At 36.0% G+C, this 20,937-nt stretch overlaps 1 protein-coding gene across 2 annotated transcripts in view; it reads left to right on the top strand.

The window, feature by feature from the left end:
- The first annotated feature begins 6,274 nt into the window (after positions 1 to 6,274).
- The window catches only part of CTNND2 (catenin delta 2), a 507,709-nt gene continuing 493,046 nt past the window's right edge, over positions 6,275 to 20,937 (top strand). For both annotated transcript variants that reach the window (XM_042838959.1, XM_042838975.1), the window contains exon 1: positions 6,275 to 6,403. In XM_042838959.1, the coding sequence (XP_042694893.1) occupies positions 6,275 to 6,403 (129 nt within the window). The remainder of the gene's footprint in view (positions 6,404 to 20,937) is intronic.

The following is a 20,937-nucleotide window of genomic DNA, read 5'->3' as shown; positions in this document are numbered from 1 at the left end:
AGAATTTTATATATGTTGCCTGCATATGTGCCAATATTTGTCATTTCCATTTCAGGTTTTATATGTTTATCTGTAGAATTTTAAGGAAGGATAGACAAGGAGGCTGTTAAGGAAAATTTTCAGATAAAGCTCTTTGTTTTACAGTATAGCTGTTTTAATTCTTTCCTGTGACATCTTTTATGTCTTCTATACCAATTTTGTTAAGAGAAGGGGGAAAATGGAAAGTTTATGGTTTTCAGAACCTGAATTTATACTTTGTCTGAAATCTGCAATCAGGAGATTGCTTTTCATCCATTTTAAACCAGAGGATTCCTTCCCATCCATTTTGGAGACATTAAATACTGTGGTTAAACTAACTGAGAATACAACAGTTCATCACATGAGAAGAAAGGGGGAGGTCCCTTTCTCAGTTAATAAAGAACTTGATGGATCTACCAGCAAAGAAAAATCCCAGAAAGAAAATAGAGCCTCAGCTCTTTGGGAAGCCCCTGTGATGAGCTAGAATGGATAGAATACTGACTCTATCCCTCATATCCCTGTCCCCTAACTGAGCTTAAGTCTTTGCAAAGATGCTTAGAATATAATGTCCTTTTTAACTAATCTGTTTTCTCATTTAGTAATTTCCACATAGGAAGTATATGCTTTAGGATATTGTGAAAACTACTTAAGCAATCAGAAGAAATTTTCTTCTTTGAGATATTTGCCAGGATGTGGAAGATTTTCTTCCCCCTTGATTCATGAACTCAAGAGATTAGCAATTTTTTTTTTATTTTTTATTTTTATTTTTTTTTTTTTTAAGAATCCTTACTGAGACATAAATTGTATCAAACTGCCAGCAAAGACAGAACACAATGATCCCTCTGTAAAAGGAATCTACAGTTGTTCTGTGTGCAGGAGAAGGCAAGGCACATCTTCATGTACTTCCTGTCCTGTTTCTCTGTCACACAGCTGAAAGATTTACTTTCGTTACAGATGTGATGAAACAGTAAGTGTTTGAGCTATAATACTGAAAAGTTTATTGCATTATTAGTAGGTACATAGATTGCTGCCTGGAGCCAGTGATGTCTCAGTTGTGAATCACATCTCCAGTTTGATTTTACCAAAAGGGTGCAAATAGGTCATCTTTCTGCTGATAATTCCTTGAATGCCAAAATCCTCAAGCAGTGAAAGCATCTTGGTTAGCTTGTAACAGTAACATGTATGTGATAAGCAGACTGAGCAAAGTCTCAAATAGTTGAATTGGCTTAACTAGTGTTAAGTTAGTGGAAATGATTATTTTGGCTATTTTTTATATGCACTCTAACAGGAATATTTGAAATGCATGTTATTAAATGGTAGTCATGCTGCAGTCTGTAACAGGATATTGTTGTTATAGGAAGCAAAAATTATTTCTAGATGCACAATTGCATATTGAATTGTTTTTAATTGATTGGTTCTTATCCAAGGCTACTTCCATGTCGTTTTATGGTTCTCCAGATTAGATCTTTGAGCCAAATTTGATTTCTGTGCAGTAAGACCGCGTGACCTACACTTTTATGATGAATGTTCTCATTAATGATTCATTGTATGGGGAAAACCCACTGGGGAGTACATATTCTTTACCGTAATACCTTTTAATTAAAGAAACTTATTTGGTTTTTCTGATTCCACTGATAAAATGCAACTGCCAGCATAATTGGTAGTTCTTCTTTCTCCGTAGGCTTTCAGACTTTCTGGAGCTATTTTAACATATCTGTATATTCTACTCAGAAAGGAATAATGCAACAGTAGACTATGCAAGCAACATTAACGAAGTGACCTTTAAAGGAATGTCAAGCTAATATTTTAAAAAAATCTACCTCTTTAAACCGGATTTTTTCTTATCTAAACATACATTAAAAAGAACCAGAACCTGTTAAAACAATGCAGTTAAAGTTGGAAAAGGAATTAATTGCTTGGTTTACAGAAGAGCATGGAGCTTTTTCAGTTCTAGGGCCTTTTCGGTCTAAATGTGCTGAATGAGGCATGGCATTTCTGTTGTGGAGGAGAATAAGTTCATTGAAAGGTGATGCAGCCACGGCAACTGACAAAGAGTGAGAACGTCACCAGTGAATTCTGCCACCAGAATACCTTTGCCAGTAATGTCTTCATGGCTACACCCTTGTAGGTCCATGTCCAGTATGATTGAAGTCCATGTAAAACTGCACTTCCAAAATTAAATTTTCAAGTGAAACTACAGCATGTGACATTGCTGTTTCCATATGTGAGGATAAATAGCGTATATACTTCTTCGTTTTACCTAAGGATTGATATGTAGTATAAAATGCTAGCCCTTCCCAAGGTCTCCCTGTGCCGCCCAATGGTGCCTTGTGGTGGGGCCCTTGGAGCTGGCTGTGTCTGGCACAAGGCTGCCCTGGCTTCACCTCACATGCATAGGGGAGAGGACATTTTATTTTGTATCTACAACCTTATTTCTTCTTTTTCCCCAAAATGAGGCACATTTTTCAGATTCTCTTAGAAAGACAACTGGGAAGAAAAAAAAAAAAATCAAACTCCACATAGAATTTTGCCAGTGTTATTAAGTATGGGAATACATGAATTATTTATGTCCAACTTTCGATATGTTCCCAGCAGGTTGGTAGTATTTTACCTGTTCATCTATGAATGATCATCTAAGATTTAAATTTGGTTCTCTCAGGAGCATGTATATGCTCTGACTTACAGAATCTCATTTGTTTTTTTCTGACGCACGTATGAAATAGCAGGAAACTGTGGGAATCAAATACAACAGATTGTGTTATATACGCAGCCACAGTGTACTCTGTTATGTTTCTTAATTTTTATTTTTCTTCTATTTGCTATAGTTTTCCATTTGAATTTAGGGCTAAGCTCCCTTGAATTAAAAGCTTAACATCATCAAGTGTAATTTGTGAGGAAAGATGAAAATAATTGGAGTAGCTTTTTCTAGAAAAGAGAGCCCAGAGTAGAGGAATGTTGTGATCATGTGTGCTAGTGATGAAGTAATTTGATTTCTGTGTGTGTTTCGGATGGTACAGGACATGCTGAGGTTGTACTGGGAAAAGCATGTTAACTAGTAAAGCAAGCTTCCTGCAAGTAAGGTGGGTAGAATCCCAGAACAGACAGAGGAGGCCATGGGAAGCTTCAGATGCTCCAAGTGACTTAGGAAAAAAAAAAAAAAAAGAATCCGCGTCATTGGGAAGTTTTATAGTGAGATGGGGAACTTGCAGCCCCATCTTCTGTAATTCTTAAGTACCAGCAGTTTTAAGCCCTGTTAAGACTTGAGAGTACCTGACTTCTTATACTGAAGACCAGACTGAATTAAAATGTATACCTAATCTGATCAAATGGACTAGTTCAATTCAAATGCTGGCTGCTCCATTAGTGTTGAGTAATACTATTCCTGATTCATGTATGATTCTTTTTGAACATAACTGCCTTTGGTACAGTAACTTCTCTGTCATATTGCAAACTCAATTCTCTGTTTTCTTTGTATATGATTTTTCTCATGAATTTGCATAATGCAAAAACATTGATGCACATTACATTAAAGGCTCAGCTGGCTAAAGTCACGCTGAGATTCAGTGTCATGTTATTAAATGCAATTTGTTACAATCTTGCACCCTCAAATAATTGTAATAATAAACTGAACTAATGAGATAGAAATTGTATTTTGTCCAGAAGAAATATTTTAGGCAGAATGCCTTTTTTTTTACTCATCATTTTAAGCTATATATTAAAGGACAAAAGACAAACAACAAGAAAAAGCCAAAAATCATGGGATGCATGAGTTGACTGTAGAATATTAGCATTGCTCAGTCCAGATATTGAGCCTATTTTATTGAAGCAAATAAAGTTGGTTGCGTTATCAGATTTGTTTTCTATTTAAATTGATTTTTGCAGAATTTCAAATAGTGCTGTAGCAATATACCATGCCTTTTTTTTGAAAAAAAGTGTTTACAAAAAGCATCTGAAAATTAAAATGTAATAAGTTTAATGCAGTTCCAAAACAAGTTTGGGATAGCAAGAGGCAGTATGTCATACTGATATTACTCATTATGAGCATAGAGAACCTAACAGCAATAGGAAACAACCGTACCTCAGTGGGCCTCATTTGGATTTGCTCTCAGAGAGTCTCACGGACAAAAAACAGCCTTGAGTTCAGGAATTATGATTAATTAGATATATTTCCAATTAACGTAAACCTAAAATTATTGATTCTAGTAATGAGAAACTAAGAAAACAAGCAATTAAATGAACACAAGGAAAAGACTTATCTCCCCCCATCCAAATGAATGAACACAAGGCATGTCTGCCCATCCTGATGACAGTTGGCTGAATATGAGCCAGCAGTGTACCCAGGTGGCCAAGAAGGCCACTGGCATCCTCACTTCTATCAGGAATGGTGTGGTGAACAGGACTAGGAAAGTAATCCTGCCCCTGTACTCGGCATTGGTGAGGCTTCACCTCGAGTACTGTGTTCAGTTTTGGGCACCTCAGTACAGAAGGGCCATTGAGGTGCTGGAGCAGGTCCAAAGAAAGGCAACGAGGCTTGTGAAAGACATAGAGAATATGCCCTATGAGGAGAGACTGAAGGAACTGGGCTGTTTGGGGAAAAGGAGGCTGAGGGGAGATCCTATTGCTCTCCTCAAATACCTGAAAAGTGATTGCAGCAAGAGCAGGGTTGGTCTCTTCTCACTGGTGACAGGTGACAGAACAAAGGGAAATGGCCTCAAGTTGTGCCAGGGTAAGTTTAGATTGGATATCGGGAAAATCTTCTTTACAGAAAGGGCTGTTAAGCACTGGAATAGGCTCCCCAGGGAGGTGGTTGAGTCACCATCCCTGGATGTGTTTAAAAACATTTGGATGTGGTGCTCAGGATTTAGTGGGGGGTTGTTAGAGTTAGGGAGGTATGGTTAGGTTGTGGTTGGACTTGACGATCTTTAAGGCCTTTTCCAACCTGAAAAATTCTATGATTCTTCTTCCATGTTATACTCTTTCCCTTTGGTGAGGTGATGGGTGAGCTCTTCCCACGCAGGTTACCAGGTTTTCCTTTCCTCCCCACAAAAAACTCTGCCAGTTAAGTATTGGCCAGCATGGATTGCTGCAGTACAGAACAAGTGTATCTCTGGAACGTTACCAGAGCTAAGTTGAAGTTTTATCACTTCTGTTTATTTGCTTACAAAAAGGGAGTCATATGAAAATATGTAGCTGCTTTAATTAAAAGTAATATTTTATGATAGTAATCTTGTGCTTCAACATGTCAACTAATCTAGCCTGAAATATATGGAAATTTCACTTTGGAGAATAACCTTTTTTTATGAATAATCTGCTTTTTTATGTTTTTACTGTATGTAAGAAAGCTAATCTTCTGAGCTTCAGGAAGCTTTTGAAAAAGACTTCCCATCTAGACTGAATGAGTGTTCCTGGGCAGTACTGAAACTTAGATCCAAATTTCTATAGAATGTAATCTCCCTTCTTTTAGAGCCCTGCTTTCCCTGTCAGGGCGATGTGCTGATTTTTACTCTGTGACCTGAATTTTGTATGTTGCTGTTAGCCAAGTCCCCTTAACTTCTCTTCAAACTTCGCATTTCTTTCCATTAAAATAAATAAATAAGTAATATCTGTCTTCATAAAAACCTGCGTTAAGTAAAGTGGGACAGAGCCAAGGCATAAGGTTTTGCCATTGATGTGAATGGTGATTGCTGTGGTGTTTAAGTGGAGGTATTACAATATAGCTTAGCCTCCAGAAAAAAAATGCATTGTCCTTTTCAAAGAAGGAAAACTAGTAATTCCTGCAAGTAGTACAAGTCTTGTTTTGTAACAGATCTCAAAAATGTCTTAACAACTGGTGTGCTGAGTTTTTTTTTGTTTTTTTTCAAGAATACTCTGATAAAATATTTTCAAAATCACCCTGTAGACTGGAATAAAAGCATAGTCACCAAGCTTAAAATGCAATAGATACTAAATAGTCAATTGAATTAGGAAGCCAGCACTGGAATTGTTCTATTTCTCTTGTATTATCAGTTGGTTTACTGTTTGCAAAGCACTTCATGATTCATTATTTTCATGGTACTGTAATTTAGTGTTGGATGCTACCACTGGAATACTTTATGAAAATCACAGCTGTAAATGATTTGAATCCTCTCCAAATGTACTGTGGTGCATATTTTAGAGTAAGACTGGGAGATATATTTTGCTTTGAAATGAATTTTAAAAATTACTCATAGTCTGAAATAAATCTTTTTTTGTTGTTTCTCCATAAACTGCAGAAGCTATGCCTGTTCCAGACCAGCCCTCGTCTTCTGATAAGACAAGCTCCCTCAGTCCTGTGCTGAACACATCCAACGGTGATGGCTCTGAAACTGAGACAACGTCTGCCATTCTAGCATCAGTTAAAGAACAGGTATGCCAGAACTATGTTTGCGTGTTAGAAGAGAATATTATGATTTGGTGGTTTTACCAAGGTTTAGTAGGCAGTACACGAATAATTTCATTAGCAGATGCAAGTTGTAAAGAGCACAAAATATTTATCTGTGTCAGTATGCTTCCATGTACTGTCCTAGGAATAGCTTCAATGTAATTAAAGTGTTGATTTCCTCCTTCATATTTAGTCTTTATTGTGGACATTAGTTTTGAAAGATGTCTCATTTTCTTGTTGGTAGCTTATGTGTGGAGTTCTATCGTGCTGTTTAAGAACTACTGACAAATAATAGCTTTGAGAAAAGTTAGTTATTCCAGTCATTTTAGTTAAAAGATTTAAAGTATAGCAAGATTTTAAAGTTCATCATATGCTTGTTTTTATTCTTATTGTATGCACAGTGTGGAATGAGATTATTGTAGAGCAAAATTGGGCAGAGATAGAAGCTTTTGGCCTTGGAGTTAACATCAGAAGCATTAGTAATATTAGAAGGAAAAAGACCTTTTGAGTGACACTCTGCATGATTCTAAAAAGACAGTTTGGGATGTTTTTATGTTAATTTTGGTGGGTTGATTGTCTTAGATTTTGCTTTATTCCTCAAGAGATGGTTTGTATTTGCTTTGTAAAACACCTAGTCTCCACTGCTGCTTCATTCGCTTCAGCTGTAGCAGCAGGTATCCTGGAAAGAGACATAAATGGTTGTTTTTGGTCAGATTTCTTCTTCCTGTAAGCATCTTGGTTGTTCCTCCCATTATAAAGTAGTGATCTTAGCAGCATAAGATGTTCACTGCTTCGTTAGTGAAATTAACATGAATTTGGTTTATGATGTCTAATACCATTGCAATAATAGCTGTTGCATCGTTGGGCATTTAAAAAAAGAAAAGCAACAAGTGATCTTGTGCTTATTGTTTTGTTTGCTATGTATCAATTCTCTCCTTTGGGTGTGTTAGAGGTTATTCATATTTTCAGTTTTTGTAAAGATGAGTGCAGGAAAGAAAGGTAGTAAAATGGAGTTGTGTTTTAGGATTTATGGCACGATGTATCAGATTTACCCACAGATTAAGTGTTCGCATTTTTTCTTCCAGGACAGTAGTGTTGACTGAGCTTGAATCATTGTTTTGAATTCAGACAGGTGTTTCAGACCGTGTTTCTATATTGTTACCGTGAAAAGTATCTCTCTTAGCTATTGGCTTTCTGATGTTGAAAAAATATACATGGGCATCAAACTGGTAGATGCATGTACTTATCTGTTGGAAACACTGTATTGAGTAGTGAGAAATTCCTATGAATAACCAGCTAACCTATGCTATTGCTGTCTAAAAAGATAATCAATTGTGTCATTGTGATACAGGGTAAAAATGCAAAAACTTCATTGGTGTTCTCTCCAGTGCATTTGTTTCTTGACAGGTGATATGTGTACTAAGATACTTTTATAAAGTACTAAGCTTAAAAGTTAGACTAATTTTGGGGAGTATCTCAATGCATTCCTCCGAATATATGGTGACTTCAGGAAAGTCAGTTTATGACACACGTTTATGTTCAGCCATGCTGCTGGGAAAGCCGTGTAATTTAATTTACTTTGTAGTAAAGGTTTGAAATAGCAAATTGATTTGGCTTTCTATTTCTGTTTTCTGTTCGCCGTAATATTGTATGTTTTGATAGGCTTCTATTAGATAGTTTTGTTGGAACAATTCTAGGCTGCTCTTGCCATACTTAAAGCAGATGAAATGTATTACATCAATTCAGCATTAGGAAAGTAGATTAAGTTTCTATCTGCCTGTTGAGATGTCTAGCCCTTGCTTTTTAGAAGGATGAATGAATGAATGGTATCACTACTTGGTATGGGTCTTTTCTTTATTATTCACTGTAGCCCAGAAGGAAACTTGAAGTTCTGAGAATTGCCTGTGTTTGCATGTTGTGTGACTGCATGAGAGTCAACTGAGATTTATGATACTGAGTACTGTAATGAGCATTTTTTTCTTCGAAGAGGGCAGGATATATGGAAGAAGGCAAAGAGAAGTCATAGATGTGACATTTGTTTCTTTTAATTTTCATGTGAAACATAAATGATTCATTGGAAAAATCTGAAGCTTTGCATTTGAAGATCTATGTGCTGTATCTTACTTTGAGGAACAGATTTATGGGATCTAAAAACAATTTTGCCTTTAACGTGAAGTGGCACTCAAACTGTTGTGAATTTAGCTACATGCTTTTCAAGATGGGGATTTGTGACAAAATAGAAGTGGAAGCCTCTATTTTGTTGCTGAGGAGTTATGTTTATTTTAAGGAATCCTAAACTACTTGCTTTAATATATTAGACATTTTGTTTTTGCTTAACACCTTCTGAGGCATACTGAATAATCTCATGTTTCAGACCTTTGAGGTGAAATTGAGAAGAAGTAAAGGATAAGGGGTGTAAACCCAGGTTTTTTTCTTGTTTCAAGCTTCTTCCAGGTCATAGGCACTGCTGGAGGTGACGTCAGAATCACACACCATATTTTTAAGAAATCTAGGGATGCCAGACAGTGAACTTTACCTTTGATATTTTCAAGCTGTCCTCATCAGGAGGAGGAGTTGTCAACTTCTCTAAAGTGAAAGCTGCTTTTTGTTTCATTGATTGTCATCTACTTTTGTAAATATTGGAAAAATTCTTCAACAAACAGAAATCATGATTTCTGAGGACACAGATTTCTCCTATTGCATCCATAATGTTTCTACTGCAAAAAATGCTGTATGTTTTTGATTAAGAATTCGCATCTGTGCAAGACACTTTTGATCCTATTCAGTGTTAAAAGGTTCTTGGGAAGAGAGCCGTTCATAATGCTGTTTTTTTGAAGGTAGAAATAGCTGCTGGAGAGCCTTTTGAGTAAATACATAGTAAAGCTGATGCTTTTACTGGGAATTCAAATACGTGGTTCACAGTAGTTCAGTTCTTGGCATGCAGAAACAGCTCTCCTGGAAGCTGAGGATGGATGTAGTGACAGTGATCTAGTAAAGGCTGTTTTGGCAGGGTTGTTTTTTTAGTGAAAATGCTTGGAGAACATGAGATAAAATCATTTCCTAAGAGCGAGAGAGCTCTTGAGGCACTGACGATTTTGTTTAATGCAGAAATAGTATCATACATTTCTGTTAGATTTTGTGACTCATGGTCAGTTTTTTCACCATCTGAGCAGTTGCCTTTCCAGAGAACAGCTCTCCTCTCTTTCATAAAGCTTATGCAAAGAAGTTGTGTAACATTTAATATTTCTTCTGAATTGCTTTGAAATCTACCTATTTCAAATCAAGTTACTATTTTTCAGGTGCTTGTCTTCACTTGCCTTTAAAAACAAAACAAAAACCCTTAGTCTGCTGCACTGTTGGAACATTTCTCTCTCTGTTTAAAGAAATGGTTGATTAATATGTTCTTTAAGTCACAGTACTGATTCCAGAGAAAACAGAAGTCTCTGGATTTGAGATGGTTGCTGATAACTTTTCCTGTTAAAACAAGGATAAAAGAGTGATCTCAGTTGTTAAATTTGTTCCAGCTTTGGAAGTCTAATATATTTTTTGTCTAAAGATACTTTTAAAAAATAACCAGTATTATCATTATCAAATTGTTTTCTACAGAAATTTCAGTTAAAACTAGTCTAAAAGCACACACAACATGTAGTCATTATTACTTTGTAACGTGTGTCATTCTTAAATGAGGGTAATATATGTGCATGACTTTTGTGAACTTATTTGTTAGGTATTCATACTTCCTGGAGACAAATGTATGTATGTTATGCACATTTTATATCTGCAAGTAAAACTACAGATGAAAATGACACTAAAAGATGAAAGATTTCATTTCTTTTCTTCACTCTGTCAGATTGTTCTTTCTACATCTATATATCATCTTTGAGGTTTCAGAAAATCATAAATTTAGGTTAATGTTTCAATCCAGGCTAATTTTCTAATGTTATGAGGACAGAAGAGGCTTAGGAAATCATTTAGTCACTGCATTTCATACAGTTGTCCAAGTACTTAGCTGTGAATCTGTTCACAGAATGATTTCTGCTGCTATTTTTCTGATTAAACTGAATGCTATATTGTGTGATATTCACCAAAATAAATAAAATCTCATTGTTTCCTTGTACGAACCAATAATTAGTGTAATAACCTGAAGTGATCTGTGGATTTTTCTAAATAGGTTCAATTATGATACATTCATATTTTGCTCATCCTCACACATCAGGCACTATCTTTGCCTCTGTGTATTTTGGCATCTCTGTTTCAGACCCAGGTTAATTATATTCAGTTTATATATAATTTTTCATCTTCTCAGTAGTGTGCCAATATATTCAACTCCTTAGTTATAGAGTTATCTTTTTTTCCAGTGAGGTTTTAAAATATTTCAAAGAGATGCCTCTTCCTTGTATCATCTTTCTTTTCATTAATATATTTATTTTAGATATTAATACACTGTAACAGGAACTTGACTGCATTATATATTTTGAATACCACAAATGCATATATATTGGATAGCATTATTCTAAGAGTGCAGAATGGACCAACATGCTATTAAAATACAAGGCTGTGTGAGTAGAGCTATTGCTTCTCAGATGCTTTCTCAAGCTGATGGGATTGTTTCTGAAATGTGCGATTCCCAGTACTGGAGTTCTGTAAAGAGAGATCACAGTGGCTGGTGAGGGAGAAAATCATAAATGTACTTTATGCTCTGCTCTACAGGATTCTTGAGTTCTTGATTTAATCTGGGTCTGTTTTCATAGAGCTCTGTGACACAGCCGTGAGTAAATTCGTGGGCTTCTCTGAAAATGGCAGTGTTTGAGAGAGGACACTTAGACAAGTCATTCTTTTTCAGAAAAATATATTCTGTAAGTCATCATCTACAGCTACTGTACCTATGGATCGAGTATAAAGAAAGTGAAAACTCTTTCACTGGGAAAAAAAAAAAAAGTGATAACCCAAAATACGTACCTTGTGTATTGTTGGGAATGAGCTAGGTTTGGAAAGTCTTCTATGAAAATTTAGTGTGATGGAACAATTTTGAGAGAATATCAATTTAATCTCCCAGCAAAATCGTCTTTGAAGAGAAGGAAGGAAATGCTGATTATGAGAATAAAATTGCAGTTACATATTTTCTATTTTAACTTTGGAAGTGTTCAAAATTTTAGTAATTTTGAGCCAATAATTTTTAGAGAAGCTGGGTAGAATACCACTTAGTGGCAGTTCAGTCTAATGCTAATTTAAAACATGGTTAAAGACAAAAATATTCTTTGTTATCCTGCTGCCAGGATGTGAACATGTTTCTACTGATCCACCAGCACTTTTCTCTCAACTCTTTTTGTCATCAGCAGAAGAGTTTTGAGCTTGGAATAATGATACCCTAAGAAAGTAATAATAAATTCTGAATTTTAATGTATAAAATTTGTAACAGTTTAATGCTGATGATTTTTCTTTCTATTGTCATTCATGGTTTTTTTAAAAATCTAAAACATTTTCACATCTAAATACATGTCTTTTAATCTGTGTAGTGGAATGGGTTCTCAATTTCAACTTGAAATCATTTGAGAGGAACCAGGTGAACTTAAAATATTTAGGAGCAGGTAATGAGTTAGCTGAGTAAGTTGAAAATAACCCTCCCAAAGATTAGAAAGCAGCTTTGTGACAAGGAAGGTTGAATGGTGTTTTCTTTTCCTTTTTGAGGAGTTGTATTATATCGGTTTGTCTAGATGTTTTCAAGGGTTGGTCTTTTAACAAAGCTGTTGTAAAATATGCTTCAAATCATGGGTCAGCTTCTTTTAGTAGTTTTTAGACTGATTCAGAAAGTCTAACGTGATGACCCTGTTTAAATTCATAGATCTTGATGAGTGGGAGAGGAGTTGGGTGTGCCTTCCCCACTTCCTTATCTAGAAATTGTCAAGGTCGTGTTTCCGTATATTTGATTTTCCTGTTTTCAGTATTCCTCTCTTGCTTGAGAAAAGCTTGAATTGCTTGAATTAAGCAAGATCAATCGACAGCTAAGTTTATTTGCATAACAAAAGAGTTTCTGAGGCCCATGGCTTTTTCAAAACAGCTTACCTATTCTAGAGAGAAAATAAAGTGCTATTAAAACACTAAACTGAAGGCTTTGGTTGGTAATTAGTTTTATTCCTTTTCTCTTTTTTTCTTTTTTTTTTTTTTTTTTTTTTGCTGTTTTGTTTTCTTTAGAAATGAAATAATAAAAGCATTCTCTGGATTCCACAGTGATCCCTCTTCCACTTGTCTTGCCAATACTTTTCAGGCAGCCTGCTTTTGTAACTAGAGCTTTGTGAAAGATTTTTGAAGGCAATTAAATTTTCATAATTGTTTCGGTGATTTTTGATGCTTTTTGTCGTTTTGAAAACTTGAGTAATTCTATTGTGCTTTTCCATCTGTCTCTGTGTGTTTTCTACTCTTGGATGCATTTACTGCTAAATGGAGCTATGGAAATGTATCTTTCTGTGGGCAATTTAAATCCTTTGTACTCTAAGAAAAAAAAAAAAACTTAATGTGTAGTTGAATACTATGCATGTTATACTTTGATAAAATGATACAATTCTGTTTATCCCCACGTGTTAGAAACCAGAACTCAACACATCCTAAGCAAAGTTTGAACTTGTAATGAATGTTTATCTGAGTTAAGCTGCATCACTACCCAAATAAGTTTATCTATGAGTTACATTAAAATGTTTTAAATAACACAATAAACTAACCTAGCAATATTTGATATATACTTACCTTTTTCCTCCTTTGTGGTGGAAATGAAGTGTATCTTTAAAATTTACAGTGACAGAAACTTCTTCTATAGATACCCTTGATCAGAATCTTTACATTTTGGATGGGTAAAAGGCTAAAAAAAGACTTGAAATTTTACTAAGTATCTTCAATTATTTTTAAAATTCTAGAAAAATTGATTGCTTAATCCATAAATTCTCTTCCTCAAGATAAAACTGTAGGTTTGGTCAAAGATGGCTCCCTTTGTTTTAGGGAGGTTTTACGTGAACAACCTATAACATGTAAGAGTGCAGCCACAGTTCTTTGCACGTGTTTACTGATACTCTGTGCACACTTTCCTCTTCTATGCAAAGAGCAAATCCACATTCTGTGGCTCAAGAGAGTTTTTTCTCCTGTTTTTCTTCTTAAACACTTTGTTGAAAGTTTTATTTATTTTTGAAGGGGTAGATGAGATAAGGTTTTAGCTACTTACATTTGGAAACCTCTCTTCTAGGATATCTTTCTGTTGTTGCTGTTGAAACCTTATGAGCAGCACTCTCTAGCCATGTTCTTCTGGATATTCTATATATTGAGGGCTTAAAAACACTATAGAACTTTATTAATTTGAAGGTACTTGCAATTATGGAGGATTTTGGTTTAGCACAGTGATGCAGCAATGCACTCAAATCACTATTTAATTAGAGTCTATACTTAACAAAGTATAGCAATTGCAATACAGATAACATATAGATATCAATTTTGTTATCCAAAATATGCTTACCACATGACTCCGAGCATCCCCTGGTCATCAGAAAGGAATGTGTGGGTTGAGGCTAGAGAGAGAGAGATCTGAAGACCATAGCTCTCTTCAGAAGTCTTTGTGGTTGTTTGATTTTAAACCTGATGTTAGTTTTAATCACATATGCACCCTCCCAGTGCTCATCTGTTGTTATAATCATGGTCTCCAATTCCAAACCAGTCGCCCATCTCTTATCTCTTTTGAGCCTGCACTGAACAACTACTTCACTTCTGTAGGCCACTGCTGTTGTATCAGGCCTACACTTCATCATTTTAGTGGCATTAACTCTACACAGAATGGCCTCACTCTACACAGAATAACAGCTTGATACTGCCATTCGTACAAACTATGGTCATAACAAATTAGCATAGACACCTGGTCAATTACAAAAATTGCTGCTACAGCAAAACAAAGTAATAAAAGCTGCAGTCAGGTCAAGTAAAGTTCAAATGGAGAAAGCCTGGCAGGGATTAGTCCTGAGGACTTGCAATCTTGGTACAAAGCTGAGCCATTACCTGGTTCATTACTTGGCTCACATAAAGCTGTCTGGAAGGCTCTGCAATGGGGGACACACTCCTTCCTCTGAGCCTGACAGGGTGAGCTGTTGTACAGGTCCGGAGGACAAGGCTTCAGGCAGGCAGCATAGCTCAGCTCTGCTGGCTTGTCATATGTTTGTGCTGTTGCATTGCTACTTCATCAGCAACTAACTGTAGTTAGAAGTTGAGCAGGCAGTCACTTGCTAAGGGAGTAGCTGGGATCTACAGAAAAGCATACAAGAGTATGCTGAGTACCTCTTGGAGGTGCATGCGTGGAAAGATACTGTTAACTAGTCAAAGGATCACAGTATATAAGCAAATATAATAGCTTATAGAAGCTATGCTATTTTGAATACCTGAAACTAGTTTTGTTTAGTTCTGGACCTGCATTTCTGTAAGGGACGGGTAGTTATGCAGACAACTGAAATGCTTTTCTGGGATAGCATATCTATCTAAAAGAGTTACCTCTGCATCCCTTTTCACACTGAGATGAGTTTGGCTTCATTTTCAACAGCTGTGATCAATCACTTCATTATTCTCTCTTGAGCCTCAGGGCCATGTATATTCACTTATCTCTTCAGAGCAGTCTTTCTTTGTGGATGTGGATCTGTAGCGAGTGGGAATGGGAGGGGGATTCTTGGATCAGACACAGCCCTTAGTGCACTTATCTTACATACAGTGGTGGGCTTTTTTCTGATGTGCCAGAATTTACCCTTTTGAGTAATAATATCTCATGACTGCAACTTTTTTAAGTGGAAAAATGGCCACTGGTTATCTACTTGACAGCATATGAAGAAGTATTTCTGTTTCTATTAGTATTCTCTCAATTTCTTCAGTATGGATCATCACACAGCAAATAGTTTCTCGTTGTCTCTTTCCTTGGTTATTCTAAAACATGAGCCTTGCTTCTTAGATTTCATCTGTGTTCATTCATCTTCCATGTCTGTCTCTCCTTGAGTCTTCACAAAACATTTTTTTTCGCATTTTTTTAGACATTTCTTGTAACTAGTACCTGGCTGCATTGAGCTTTTCTTCCTCAGCTGTGTAGCACCGTCCAAAATAATTATTTGTTTAATCTGGAATGGCATTTTGCTGGTTAATGGGGTATTCTAGCACACTAACCTGGCAATGTTATCTCGTGGTCACAATTATATATCCATCCTGCCAGTAACACTGCAATTACATGTCTGGCTGTGTAATTAAGTTTTAAATCAAGCCTTTTGTATACCGTCATAAGACTCTTTGTCTAGGATTTTTCCCAGTTTTTGTTCACACTGAAAAGTGTTTTTCAACGAAATCTTTCTTTAGGGGAAAAGAGTAGAAAGGGAAAGAAATACCTGACATTATCTGTTCACCTGAATGTATTTCATAGTCTTCAGAATCCTGATGTATATGGGTAGATTTAAAAGGTGCCCTCTATCCCGTTTTCACCATCTATCTCATTCCAGCATAGCAATGTATCTTGGTACAAACCTTTTTATGTTTTTTACTGTATATTTAGTGAAATACGTATGTGTTCAGGTTTTTCAACTGCTAGCCACGGAAAGAGTACTATTTTCCTGTTTCAGAGTAGTTGAGGGTTTATTTATTTTTGGATACTGACTTTCCTGTGTATAGTTATGCCCATCTTTGTTCACTTCATTGTCAGTGTAGACTGTTATTTGAAGATTTTGTTGACAGAGCACTTGATGGTAACTGCATCTGATATTATAAATAGACTTTATTCTTCATAGTAAGTCAGCAAATACACTTGAAAATCCTCAAGTTTATACTTAGCTTGATAAACTGGAAGCCTTACCTTGTTCTTTTGTCAACCAGCAGCGTAACAATTTTTAATGAATTGAAGTCTTCAAAGCTTCAAAGCTTTGACATTCTACAACTGAATAATTTCCAACTAACATAGGAATGTGCTAGTGTTGTTTGCAGGAGGAAAATGGACCCTTCGAACTATTTAAACTTCAGTTTTTATTTGACAAAGCAGTGCTTTTATAGGAGAACATACTACAACACAGCTTATGCCATTCTATTTGTTTCAAATGACAGAAAAATTGAGGATACTGTGCCTCTTTCCATATGTTTTTAGTAGCATGTGCTGTAACAATAGATATTTCTTTTGTTAAGTTGGTTTGTTGTTTGTTTATGGCAGACTGTGGCAAGGACCAACCGAACACCACACATTCCAGCCACAATTTAAGGCAACCTTCTGGTACAGTTAAACCTATGATAGGTTGCATTTTCTGCATGGCTGCAACTGCAGAAAGAGACTTACGTGCATCTATGCTTTCAGCATTGGAACAAACTCCTTTTTCTCCGAGGACTTTGACTGCTATGCTTCCCACTGCACATATAAAGTAAGAACATCATATTCCTGCTTTCTCATTCATCTGTGAGTTCTGAAACCTCATTTAAATAGTGCTTAAATTCTTAGGATGAAATTAATAAAGTGGGTTCATCCAGTGCCTTTTCCATGTGGAGAACAAATGCATTGCAAAATCCAGGTATAATGCTAGGTCAGTCCTTTTGCCCCTAAAAGAAGGACTGGATGTACCACAGTCATGCATATTGGGTTTGAAAGGCATCATAAAAGGTGTACTTTTTCCCACTGCAGTCTATAAAGATTTCTAAGCACCCCACAGTTTATTTGCAGCACTGACATCTTCTTCAGAGGTTTCTCATGCTGAGGCTGAATGATGGACTGTAGAAAGTGGGCAGTTGTCCATATTAAATTTGATAGCCACACAGTGAGGTTTGACACAGTGCCTGTTTGCTAACGCTGAGTTGGCACTGCTACTTGTGCTGTACTTCTGTGTGAGAGATTCATTCTCAGACACATAAATTCATTGGTATTTATTTGCCACAGCAGTGCCTACTAGGAATAAATGTCTGGTTGTCTTCTGTTCAGTCTGAAGAGAACCAATGTGCTCCTTCCCCTTTTCAACCATAGCAAAACACGTGTTGAACTCAATCTTATGACTGTTTCTGACTTCTGATTTTCTTGTGTTCACTACTGTATTTTCTTCCTCTCAATTCATCTGTGGTCATGCAAAGAACTATTTTACGATTCCTTTCTGTAAATTTGTGTGATACATAATTAGTGTCCTTTAAGAATTTTTACTGCCTTTTCATTAACAAGGTAGTCTCTTAGTCTGTAGTTAGAATGCAAGATTTACAGGTATAGGTGATAAAGTTTATAAGGCCAACTTTTAAAGGAAAAGGATATACAAGCTTTCATGCATTTGTGCATCTAAATTCTTGACCTTGTTTTTTTGTTTTTTTTATTTTTCAGTGTTAGCCCATTTTGATAGCATATCCTTTTCATTACAAGCCTTCCTTCATATGAAGGTGTCATATGATGAAAGGTGTTTTAATTTTTCTTTCTTATTATCTGACTCAATATTTAAAAAAAATGTTTTTGAAAGAGAGAAAATCATGGATCTTGCTTTGATAATACACTACAATATTATTGTAATGACTACTGTTTGCAAACTTCGTGCACATCAGTAGATCCTTTTAGTGTGATAATGCATTAGTGTACATGCAGACAAGGAAGGCCTTTTAATAAATCGTATTCATTTGTGTCTTTCTTGATCAACATCTTTAATTTGTTAAAATTTCTATTTTGTCACACTTTGACTTGAATGTTTGTTTGTCTTCTTTTTTAATCATTACGCTGTCCTACCTCAAAAATTAGAACTGCAGATAGAGGTTTTACCTCCTCTCAGTGAGCCAGGAATGAGTGAGCAGACATAAGAATACTGAAAAGCTTCAGGTTAACATTTACAAGGATAAGATTTGCATTTATGAAGAAGCAGCAGTTTCTGAAATAAATACAATTCTTTAAAATATGAATATTCTTGACATATGCTTTCCGTGTTGGTCATTTTTACTCTTTACCTTTCTTTTTTCAGTATGTGCTTCCAAGAGTCATCAAATTATGGAGATAATGTATCCTTGCAGTTGTGTTGTAAAATTGCTTGCTTTTCTTTTTTTGGAAAGTTCAATGTTATTTTGTTTATATATGTATAAATACTGTGCAGTTCGCAAGATATTCTGCTCATTGCTCAACAGCATAGCATGAGACAGATTAATTCAGTTCCATTTATCTTAGTGAATGAATTAACAAGATCAACAGCAGCTGTGTTCTTTTATTTTTATTAATGGTGCAGCAATTATTTTATAGTAGGGAAAAACCAGGCTTTGTGTGGTGTTTTCTTCTTTTCCTACAAAACTTCCTGAGACTTTTCAGAACTTTGACGTCCACATTCACTTAAGGATGAAAGTTTCAATGTGCAAAGCCTACATCAGTCTTCCAAATAATATAGGTTATAATTTCTACCCTTACATGCATACTGATCTAGAAGCTGAATACACGTCTAGTGTAATGTGTTTTATATGCTAAATGTATTTTGTTCTTTACTTATTGGGAAACTATACTAACAAAATCAGGAAGACCAAAGCCTATTTTGAGCTAGATTTCTGGGCATAAAGTAAAATTAGATGAGTAGCAGAAGGGAAATGTGTGCCTCTGGATGAATTGTGGAAGGAATGTAATGATGGAAGACATGGAAAAGGCAGAAATTTCACGTTTTTTAACTGTTTCCAGACAAGGGACAGTAACGTGGAGGAGACACAGTTCAGGGACTCATTAGACAATGTGGATTCAGCTTCTTTGGATTCTGTGCCAAGATTATCAAGAGGATTTTCTGGTGATAGGATTGCAAAGCAGCAGTGAAATGGCAATTGAGTAAAGTCCTTAGAACCAGGAGGAGGCTATTAGGCTGTTGCTATACCAGTCCTTAAGACAAGGAGAAGGATGGAGGGACGGATCTATAGACCATGTCAGGTCAATCTCTTTCCCCAGAAAGATCATGACACACATTTACTTCACAATTGTTTCCAGACATGAGACCGACAAGAGGGTAAATGGGAAGTCAACACAGATTTTTTTAAGTGCATTTAATGTCTTGCTAATCTTAGTGCCCTGTAGGGTAAAGGACTGACAACGTGAGTGAGGGGGAAAATAGGTGATATGGTGTGACTGGAACTTTACTAATGCTCCTGTTAGCTTCTCCCACATTATTGCTAATAGTAAGCTGAGGAAGCACAAGCTAGGTATTACGTGGGCTGAAAATTGGCTACATTATTGGTCTGAAAGGATAGTCATCAGTAGCTTGATTCATTAGCAAACTAATGAAATTAGTTTGAAATTCTTAAAGGGCTGATTCTTGTACTTGTGTAATTTAATTTATTAGTGACTTGGATGACAAAACTGACCAGAATACTCTATGAGCAAATTTGTGAATAATGCCTGGGCAGCTGAAGTAGGTCTTTAAGTCGTAAAGCATCTTGATACCTTGAGAAACCTGAGGATTCAGTCACAGGAATTTTATGTATTTAAAAGTGAGGTGACTGAAATTCTGTATCTGAGGTTGAATGATCCATGCATCAGTCTAGGTTGGGAAGTATCAGGCTGAGTGACAGCCCTGATGAAAAACACCTTGGGCCATTATGAACATCAATCTGGATTTGAGCCGATGGTGTGTTTTCACTGCAGACAAGACTAACTGCATTCTGGGCTATGTTAGAAGAAACGACAAACATAACTAGTGGGCCAAAGAAGGCTGATACCACCACTGCTTGGAGCTGATGAAGCTGCTTCTGGACAGCTATGTCTTGGTCATTAGCAACATAAAAGGGATGTTGAGAATCTGGAAATAGTCCAGTGAGGGGATACCAAAATGGTCAGAAACCACATGATGTGACAGAAGATTTTAGGGAGCTGTCTTTTTTAGGAAGCTAGGTTAACAAAGATAGGCTGAAGGATGATCTTACGTTAGCTCATAAAAACTTGAAAGGGAATGGCACTGATGATGGTATAAGCTATTCTCAGTAGCAACATACAGTTTAACCAGTAACAACAGCTGTAGGTGGCAGCTTGGGCAGTTCAGAGTAGATACAGCAAAAATTTAATGTAGAGGCTACTGTAGTACTGGAACAAGTGATGTACAAGAGGCTCTGAGCTTTATAATTTTTCAGCCTCAATTTGGTGTTGGAAATTATCATATTTTTAGGGGTAGGTGGGAGTAGGTGACTTTTTATGTTTTGTGATGATTAATTCAATAATAATGCAGATTTTTTTCTCAAACTTTAATTTATACCCATGTACCTGTGGAAGACGTGTTTTGCTTGAGGGTGGTGTGACTTAATAATTCCACCAATGTGATTGCTTCATTTTTAACACTTTGAGAAACAAGATTTGAGACTGGGGTAGACTGATTATTGAAGAATAATCTCATAAATGTTTAATGTTTGTTTTAAGTGTTAAGACATGAAATAATAAATCCAGAAACAGGATGGATGGATGGAGAAAACTAGTGAATGCAGAATGGAATATTGGAAATTTTAGGTAAAATTTTTCCCTTTCCTAACCATATCCTCCATTTACACAAAGTTTTCATTTTTTGAGC

Source organism: Centrocercus urophasianus, unplaced genomic scaffold (assembly GCF_019232065.1).
Source record: "Centrocercus urophasianus isolate 14NV4802_14NV808 unplaced genomic scaffold, USGS_Curo_1.0 seq_11, whole genome shotgun sequence".
NCBI lineage: Eukaryota > Metazoa > Chordata > Aves > Galliformes > Phasianidae > Centrocercus > Centrocercus urophasianus.
This window is presented reverse-complemented; position numbering and strand designations above follow the sequence as displayed.